This window comes from Sparus aurata, chromosome 7 (genome assembly GCF_900880675.1).
Source record: "Sparus aurata chromosome 7, fSpaAur1.1, whole genome shotgun sequence".
Classification (NCBI taxonomy): domain Eukaryota; kingdom Metazoa; phylum Chordata; class Actinopteri; order Spariformes; family Sparidae; genus Sparus; species Sparus aurata.
Genome location: NC_044193.1, coordinates 30053395 through 30063683, shown reverse-complemented (window position 1 = coordinate 30063683; position 10289 = coordinate 30053395). Strand labels below are relative to the sequence as shown.

Sequence of the window (10289 nt, the reverse complement as noted above, 5' to 3'; positions counted from 1 at the left end):
CTTACCAACTGGATACAATTAAAGGGGGTTTATCTGAATTTTCTCTGCACAATGATTAACCATTCTCTACACGCACAGTAACCATTTCCTCACACTGAGCTCAGTAGTCATTGTGGGCCATAAAATTAACTTTCTTCTGGCTCATTTCTTCTTCTTGAAATAGGCTACCTTGAATATTTAACAACATGTTTTAATGGGAAACTCATGCATGTTTGAACACACCCACACACCATCCAAGACGCAGACTCAGTACATCTTTCAACATGGGCTTTATTAGGTTTAATGTAATTTATAATTTTACAATGGCATTCTAAGACACATACAGACCATTGGACATGGTTGCGATCTTTACCTCTCTATTCCTTCTGACCAACATAATGCATCAGAGCGCTAACGTTTTCAAAATATCCTCTTACTCACTGCTGCATTTTTTGCGTGACGTGGCAGTCCAATAACCCCCCCCCCCCCCCCAAAAAAAAAACCCACAAGGAATGACGATTCACATCAATGTAGAGATGGAAATTAAGGCTATTTGAAGGGGCACAATTATGCTTTTTACACCAAATATAAATAATGTTTAAAAGCCATCAGTTCAGTTTTTCTTAAATATGTTACTAAGCTAACGTACTATTCTAATCAGTTTAAATAACTAGCATATATATATAGGATCGTGCCAATGCTGCTGTCACACTTTCTTCATTTGTGCCTCCTTCAAGAACATTTTGCCACACAGTAATGCGCACACACACACACACACACACACACACACACACACACACACACACGTAGGAAAGGTGACTTGTTTCAGTTGAGGGCCAGAACAGCAGAGAAAAGACTGCGAGCAGCTTCTTGTTGGGGCGTACACTAGAAAAATATATTTATACTGTACTGGAATGTATGAGAGCAGACCTTGGCTAATAACATGCTCAGGACATAGCATTTGGAGGATGATGCTCATCAATAGTCAGTGTTTTTTTCTGGTGAAATGTCTGTTGCGTGGATCATAATCAGGTCTTTAGAGAGAGACAGCCAAGTGTAGAAATGTTTGTAAAAGCACATGATTATGTGATGAGGAGGAGGAGCAGAGGTCAACACTGATGAATAGACATGAGTCCTGCTGTCAAGATGGAGGTGCTGCCGATCGCTGGACACTCACACTGACAATGTAGCGGTGGATGTTTTATTTTACACTGCTTTACTCTCTGGTTTCTATAGTGAATCTAGTTCTTTGATGAGAAAATGGCAGAAAATGGCACCTGTCTGTCCTGCACCACACCTGTATTGTGCTTTACTGAGCTGCCATAACACACATAAATAGAAGCCAGGACATGTTGCTGTTCGCTTTCAACAGTATTTAGAATGCGATCAAGATTAGAGCAGCGGGAACAGGGAGGAGACAAACACTCCTCAGACTCCAGCTTTACATTAAAGACGGAAAGATGTTGAGAAACAAAGACAAGGTCTTCCTCCACCCATCTCTCACGGACTACATCTGAGTGGCAGGTGTGTACATTACAAACGTGTGCGCATGCCAAGGTGTGTTTGCGTGGTGCAGCAGGTGGGCCAGCTGTGACTGACACACGTGACTAGACGCAGTGACAGCCAGGGGACCACAGAGGAAGAAGTGCAGCTTGATGGAGACAGAGAGAGGAGGAGAGACGGATGGAGATTTGACAGAGTCGAGGTGTCTGGGGAGGACGGAGGAGGAGAAGTGAGGGGGGCTGTTAGGACTGTGAAAGCAATGCATGGATAACTTGGAGTGAGCGAGTGTGAGATGGGATATGAAGGTTTGGGTTTCTGGTTTTACGGTCCTACAAACGCAGACAGCTGCTGATTCGCTTTAGGTGGTGAAGAGACACATCATGACACATTTCTAAACTAACTCAAATAACATCTGTTGCAGAACTGCATTGGACAGCTCCTTTATCTGTTTGCTACACAAATCGTCAAAAGGCTGTGATGTTCACTCTGGTGTAACATCAAGCTTAACTGTGTTGTTGCTAAATGGTAACTGACTAAAGGTTCGGAAGTAAGGAATGATTACTGAATTAGCACAGAAAAAGGTGGGATAATGTAATCTTCTTGAGAACAGTGGCAGATGATTAGGATTTTATTGCAAAATTATGATGATAATGATTTCAACACCTTATTTCAACCAACCCTATTGATTAGCAAACAATTATGGCTGCAAAATAAAAGGTAGATACAATGTATCAACATTTCCCACTGTTTAGAGCAAAGTCTTCAAGTGTCTTGTTTTGTCAGACCAACAATCCAAAACTCAAAGATGTCATTCAAATGAAATAATATAATTGCCTGCCATAGAAGAAAAGCAGCAAATTCTTGGAACCAGTACCGTTTCAAAAATGTTCCCTTCATTTAACAATCAGTTGATTAATTATTGCCACTCTAAAAAAATATTTATATCACACTGTATTGTAGTTTTGAACTGACTTAAGAATATCACTTATAAATATATTGTTTCAACGGCGCTCAGCTCAACTGGATTGGGCAGCCTGAGAGTGAACATGGCTGGATGCTGACCTGGGACAGAGAACAGCCTCTTTGACCGACAGAGGCGATTTACATCAGCTCTGACGAGGACTATGTCTTTGGGGGCAATAGACATGGCAGGTGAAGACACCATCATCAGTTGATTGTAGAAAGACAAACCAAGATTGTTTTGGTGAGTTTTGTTTTGTTCATTGTTGTGTTTCACAGTAAGTTAATGAGGCAATTACTCTTTGTTCATTAAAAGAGAGAAATTTGAATTTTGAAGGTGTACAGATGTATTTTACTATTTGGTAAGGAAAAGAGATGTAAGAGTGTTTCCTTTCTTGACATTTTGTGAGTCATTCTTATCATTTATCACACACAAGGCCAAGAGAGCTTGTGAAATGTAGCAAACTTGCCACTGGCCTATATTGACCAGCTGAAACTTGCCTCTCGTGTTATGAAAAAGGGATTACAAGACAGTATGGCGTGGGCCTAGCTGGTCAGCATGCTAACTTCAGTAGACATCTCTAGAAAATACATGGACATCTTTGACATAATGTCAGCACGTTTTTTTCTTCACATTCTGCTGATATTTAGTTCATTTCTTAAATTAAAATGCTGGCTGTATCTTACAATTACTCCTTAAGTAAACACTTAAAAACATCCTTACACCTGTTATCAACTATTTTACAGTGTGTTATAAACCATTTTTTTAACTGTGTATATACTGCTTATATATACTTCATAGGGGAGGTTGAAATAAAGTGTTAGCGAAATGAAACCTTTACATCCAAATATCCAACCTGTCAGATAGTTTAGATGCTGAGTGTCCCTGCTTTGTCTGTTCTGTGTTGCTACAGTGTTTGCTGCATTCTTCAGCTACTGTGTGGTAAACATGGAGGGTGTGAGCCATGGTGCCCTGCTTGAATGAACTGCAGTTACACCGATTCTGAGAACTTGCCACACACAGTGGTCTGGCACTCAGCAGGCTGACTAAACACAAACAGGATAAAACCAAGGCCAAGTATGACCATGAAGCACAGACAAGCAGGAGCAGTGCGGCTTTAATGGTTCAAAAATCCAAAACCAACAAACATAAACAGGCAGGAGTTATCTTCCCATTAGCTCTTTCAGTTTAAGACTCCCATGTTTTATTTACTAAAATCTGTTTACCATTTAAAAAAAAAAACAATGAGCATGAAGGACAAAACAATCCGTGTATGTAGCCATGGATTACGATGTTATATTATATGTGGTGGCGATCAGGATTGCTGGCAGGACTAACTACTGAAGCTCTTCAGGGGCAGGTGCTACATCCTCCCCTGCTTTCACTCTCCATATGGCACATACAAAGCTATTGTAGAGCTGTCTGTGGGGACAAGCAACCAAACAAAGCTTCAAGACAAGACATGTAGAGCAGCTCAGGCCCCACAACACAGACTTCTTAATATCAGACAGGTTCAGGTTAACTGTGAAGACTGGAATCAGTTTCAGCCTCTCTTGAGAGCGAAAATGAGAAATCAAAATTTGTTAAAACTAGTACATACAAACATGAAGACAGAAAAATTATACAGGAACCAGTGGAGAAAGGATTAAAAGGAACAATTGGTTCAGTGGATGAAAGAATAACATGTCTGTCCCTGTATAACCACAGAGTTTTCATCAAGGTGGAAGAAGGTGAACAGATGAATACAGGTGATTCTTCTCTTTCTTTTTCTCAAAAGTTAAACATGTGAGGGTTCTTAGTCCACCATAAGATGTGTGAGGGAAAAAAAAAATAAGAGTAAACATCATCAGCAGTTCTGACGAGACAAACAGGACCTTCATTTTAACTTCCTTATTGTGTAGGTAGAGGGGAATGATGGAGGCAGGTCGGGGAAGAGAGTTGGGAAGGTTGTCGTGGATCTCCCTTCACAGGCGTTTCTGGGCGATGAGTGAGCCCACCACGACCCCGGTCACCAGGGTCATCCCCGCCAGCAGCCACTTCTTGAAACTCTCCTGAGACCTCCTGCTCTCTGCCGCCGCGTCCTGCCCGAAGATTTCAGCAAAGCGCTCCTGCCATGAAAAAAAAGGGGAGAAAATGGGAGAGGAACGGGTTAACCACTCGTATTTGAAGCTGACAATGTGATATGTATTCAAATTTGAAAAAACCCACAGGCATTCCCTGAAATTCCCCTTTCAAAGAACAAAACGGTTCAGAGAGTCAGGTAGATTCCCTTCTGTAAAGGTCTCTAGGCCTCAAACAAGCACATTGCTGCAGAGCCACCTACAGCTGGGTGTCCAAATGACTTGAACAACCCACACGGTCACATGTGGAAATTTCCATCCACCACAGAAATCATACAGGTGAGGCACAAATAGCAAAAAAACCCCAAAGCCACCTGCATCAACACTCAACACAGTACAAGATTTCACTTATTAAAAGGGTAAATCCACATTGTTTCATTCAGCGTCAGGACTCGGTCACGACGAAGGATCGAGCTTCCCTACTCTCTGTGGCATCCCATCAGTTCTGCAGCTGATCCCTGCAGAACCGTTGTTGTTGCTGAAATTCTTTCCCATCGTTGTCCTCAGATTGCCAAGCCTCCATTGCCGCCCACTGAAATCATTTCCTGGAAATCAGCTGCACAGCATGCAGTATTCATCCCTGGCCAAAGGGAGGCGCCAGACAGTCAAATCCATACACAAACACAACAGCAGATCAGCTGAGCAGGACACGGCCCACTGAGTCACTACTGATGATGCTCATGTTGTCCACACTTTAAAACTCACAGTGCTCCATCTTGGTAAACATGATCAGTCAGGCTGATGTTCCCTTAAGTGCAAATCATGGTAATTTGTTACCATTGTCAGAACTAATGTGAAAATGACTAACTCATATGTCTGATGCTTAGTCAGAGGGGGACTCAACAGGCGAGAAAGGGTATTTCATAAGAGGGGGGCTGTTACTGGAAACTCTGCTCAGAAAGGAGACAGGAAGAGCAGAGTGCCAGCACAGAGAATTTATCAGTCAAGGACTGCAAAAGGAGAGGGGAGGGTGTGTTACTGGAAACAGAGAATAATAATCAATAAGAGGATAATATTGGAGCAGTATTAGAGAATCTGTTAGCTGGTTTCACAATATGTGTACCCTGAACTCTGAGTTAACTAGCCTGTGATGGGAAACTCTGGAGTTGATCACATGCATGCTGAATGGAAAAAACTCTACAATCAATTCAGCTCCAAAATTCACCATGGCAACGAGTAGATAAACGGCAAAACCTCCATTTTAATTCAAGGGACCAACAAGTATTAATGCATGAAACATCTTAAAAACCACACAGGCAGCAGCAAAAACTCTGAGTTCAGGAACGAATAAAGTTAATAAATCCTCACTTCATTTGTCTTCACCAAAGTCGACTGATTAATCACTGAGCTTGCATCTTTAAAAGGTGAAAGAAATTTGAATCATAAACTAACAATAAAAACAAACTCTCTGTTTCATGACTGAATAAACAGAATAAACAAACAGTCCTTAAAGGACAACACAGTTTCATACTGTTTTACTTTGTTCATATTTGGCAGACCCTGCCACCGTTCTATCTTCAAACAGTGTTCTGGGACCTCTGAGAACAGCTTGTTTTCAGTTATGGAAAAAATAATACTTCTGAGTTCAGTGAGTTGAGTGTAAATATTACAATTCTGAGCTTGAAATTCTCCTTTCCAAAATTAAATTGTTGCCCCTTTAAAGTTTAAATGGTTATGGTTTGGTTTTAGCAAATAGTGGGCAGCATATCACCAGAGTAACTGCTGACTGTTGCCAACTGTAGCTGCCAGTAGCTAGTTAACTTATCCGTCAAATTATCCCTGAAGGATAACACAGGACACTTTTCAGATGACCTTCAGCTCGCGAGTATGTGTAAGCATTTTATTGAGCTGAGGATAAGTACGCACTGTGCAATATTGGAATGTGAGGGAGGAGATCACTGTTCCAAGGCATGAGAAGAATGCATAAAAGCTTTAACTTTAGTAAAGTCAGTCCTCAGGGAATGATCCAACATCCAACCAGGATTTGGATCTTCCTTTCCCAACGTGAATTTCAGCAAATTAATAAGCTTCGATATCGACTGGATCAATGAGGAAATGAAAAAGCACATCCGACAGTTCCTTAAGGCCCTAAGGCAGGGCTGTAGGCTAAAAACCAGTGAGAAACATAACAGTAAGGAAAGAACTGAAAAAGCAGAGTTTCCCCTCAACTCAAGGTTTACTAACTCCAGTTTTCTCTCAAGCCACATTCTGGAACAGAATGGACATATGAGAAATAACACTGTGATGGGGGAGTGACAGTCACATCAGAGGTTGTCCACAGAGAGAAAGGGCCTGAGGAATGAGGAGGCATAGGAGGCGTATCTCATTCCTGAGACATTCCTGGAGTTTTACATAATTCTGATTCCTCTTTGATAACACAACCGTGGAGTCTAGTCCCTCCCATGCATGAGTTTCTATTGCTGCAGTGCCTGATGTGGTGACTAAAGCTTGAACAATGAAACTGACCAGTCAATGAGTTCTCAGGAAACACGCCAACAATGAGAATGCAGGTTACAGGATGACTTCTAAATAACATGGACGTAGGTGGGCGGTGATGAGAGTTCTGAGGAAACGAATCGTTGCTCTATGGCTAATAATTCTAAGAAAGTGCAGGGAGTTAATGTGCTGGTGGAAGATAAGGGGGTAGATGGTGCAGTGATGACCTCACTTCTGTGGTGTGTGTGACAACCTCAAGCAGACCTAACTGGAAGCTGATTTTATGTGTCATCACCACAGTAACATATACAATGGTGTACTGGTTATATTAAGACGCAACCGTCACGTTTATACTCTGGTTATACTCTTTTTAGAGTCCTTTAAAACAAATTGTACTGAAGGGTAAGTCTGGTGATATTCCTTTTTTTTTCTTGGTTATTTTTGAGAACTTCAATGAAAAGTCAAAACCAAAAATAAATGTATCCTTCTATTAAGTATTGTCTCAGTGTTTAAAGCCTACCATATCTTATTCCTCTGAGCCACAGAGCTCCATTGTTGTCCAAAGGCTATTAAAAATACATCAATGAGCCACACCGTTGCACTGAATGCCATGTTCCTTCATTGGGATGAGCGTCCCAATATACATCCAAATAGTCCCCAACAAAAACACACTCATCTCCTGTTTTAGTAACATTTGCTAAAAACTGCAGTGCCCAGCTGTTAGGAAAAATTATTGAGACTTTTTTAAAGCAGCAACAGAGAAGTTTCATTTGTGTAGTTGTGTAGATTCATTTCTGTGTCCCTGTGGACAAAAGTGAAAAACCACTCTATTTATTTTGGAAGGCAGAGAAAGAAAGATGCAACAAGTTTTTAATATTCTTTTTCTTTTTAAACACAGATGTTTGCAGGATGCATAGCATTGAGGTTATGTATATTTGGATGGGGTAATGTATATTTGTGACTATGTAAGATTATTAAGTGTAATATGATGATGGCCAAATAAAGTATAAAGCTCCATAGTAGTAGTAATTTTGCTGAAAAAGCTAAAAAGCTAGTAATGTTATGTCTTCATGATAATAAGCCAGCAGACAGATACAGCTCAGTCGTGATGCAAAACTAGAATGTTACATTATAAGCTAGTTGTTCTGCTGCCGTCCAGCAATACAGAAGTGTCCACTGCCGTACCACCAAACTGCAGAGCAGCCTCAGCACTCTGCGCCCAAAAATTGTGTTTTCTGAATTCGACCAGGTGGCAGGCATTAAGAAAAACTGTATGGAAATAGTCAATCTTCTTGCCGATCATAGGCGTAAATCACGGTGGGGGGGTCAGACCACTGTAAACAAGAGCCGTTTTTAAACAGCCTCTCCGCATTATCTCCGGTGGTTTGGCAATTCTCCGCCAACGGTGATTCACACAGAGCGAAGCATCTCCGCCTTCACGTGTGTAATTCACACAGAAAGCCGGCGTTGCGGCTCCTAAAGAGGCGTGACGGTACACGTCATGTTGATGACGTTGGTGTTTCCCCAGGTGTTCCCCCCGTTAATCCGAACCCACGGACCGTTTATAATCATATGGATGCTGTTATAATGTGTAGTGATGAGATCCTGACCCACCAAACATCCTGGAAAGTGACGGAGTTAAGTTTTTCGCGCTAAATTACATAATTATACATAATCACCATCAGTAAACAGGACGCTGTCTGACTCTGTCACTCGCGGGGACGGAGAGCTGACGGTCGCGGTGATTAATTTTCGTCACAGACACTCGGTGAGTTATAGTTTTTTGCCGGTGACAGACGCTGTTTTTTGAGCAGAAATGTGAGGAAGAGTCGGGAGGACAGACAGGAGGACAGACGATTCTCCACGTACAGCTGTGGTATTTGTTTTCCTCATATAAGTTGCCAAAGACAGTTACAGTTACGACGTTACTTTTGTACGGTCCTGTAACGTTGCTTTGTGGGACATTTCTCTGTATTTAGTTGACTGAGAGACCTGTGTAGTTATCAGACTGTCAGACCGACACGCCCTCGCTCTGCGCCTCCGGCTTATTTGTTCACACTGGGACGGCTCACCAATAATGCGGCCCTGATACTACCTCCAGAGGTGGATCAGCGCCGGAGCGAAATTTCCCCCCTCTCCGCATCTGAAACTTTCACACAGAGGCGGGTGCGGAGAATTGGCGCAGGATCCCCGCATGCAAACGGCAGTGTGAAAGAGGCTAAGGTCTGACTTCCCAGGATGTAGACTGTTGGTCTAAGCAAACCAACAGGTACCTAATTCCAGCCTCAGAATCCTTGTTGCTTAGGGAGACAACAATAGAAACCTCTGAGTGAGAAGCCAACATGCTGAAATGGCAAGTTTCCCTAACCCGGGCGACGACGACATAAACCTAAACTGAGTAGCAGCTCTGACCTTTTCTTTTGCAGGAATTTAATTTTAATGCCAGAGCTGGTCTCCCAATGTGCAGAGCACGTCCCTCCTGCACCAGTATGTAGGGGCAACATTGCTACATCCTACATCCTTGCTACACTGAGCTGAGTAAATGCTTCTTGTCAATGAGTAAGAATAAATATGTAACTGTAAAGTGCAACACAGACGCACGTTCTGAAGTTTAACTGAAGGCCTCTCTGTCTATCATACAAAGTTCACTTGGGGCCATAAGTTCACCTTCAACTCAATCATAATTCCTCATCTCTTACTCACAGGAACACCATGGCCTTACATACAGACTCTCTGACCCACTCGACCAAGGCCTTGTTAATGACTTGGAGAAATCAAAGGGCCTTTTTACGGTGTGCTGCCAAGGAAGGGTAAATATTTGTCTTCTACCTCACCTTGACTTCCTACAGGCCTTGATACAGCACAGGAACATTTTCAGGGAAGATTAACCGGCCTTCTTGCTGGCCATAAAACATGGATGTCACTTATGACAACCTGGAAGGATAGACAGGAAGTGAGCCAAAACAGACGACAGTGTGTATAACAAATAGCTGAAATACATACTGGAACACTGTTGCTCTTAAGTATCATTTTGACTGAGTTGCATGGAGGTAAAGCACTTGAAATTTGCCAGAATGGATTGATAAACTTTACTAAATAATAATAAAGGAGTGTGATTAAACCTTACTTTACATAATGTAATGAGTCAGTGTTTTACTGCAGCCTTTCAGTGTTTCTTAATGCAGAAGCCTATCCCTTCCTGTCAAACACTTGAGAACAATGAGAGCAATGTGGGTGTAGAGAACAAACTACAGCACCTTGTGATGTTGACTGTCACTAGTAAAGCTGAC

At 42.0% G+C, this 10289-nt stretch overlaps 1 protein-coding gene across 1 annotated transcript in view; it reads right to left on the bottom strand.

The window, feature by feature from the left end:
* Positions 1-252: 252 nt before the first annotated feature.
* bcl2l1 (BCL2 like 1) overlaps positions 253-10289 on the bottom strand; it is a 33538-nt gene continuing 23501 nt past the window's right edge. Inside the window, 1 exon segment of the mRNA XM_030421981.1 lies at positions 253-4551. Within this exon segment, the coding sequence (XP_030277841.1) occupies positions 4408-4551 (144 nt within the window). The 3' untranslated portion in view covers positions 253-4407.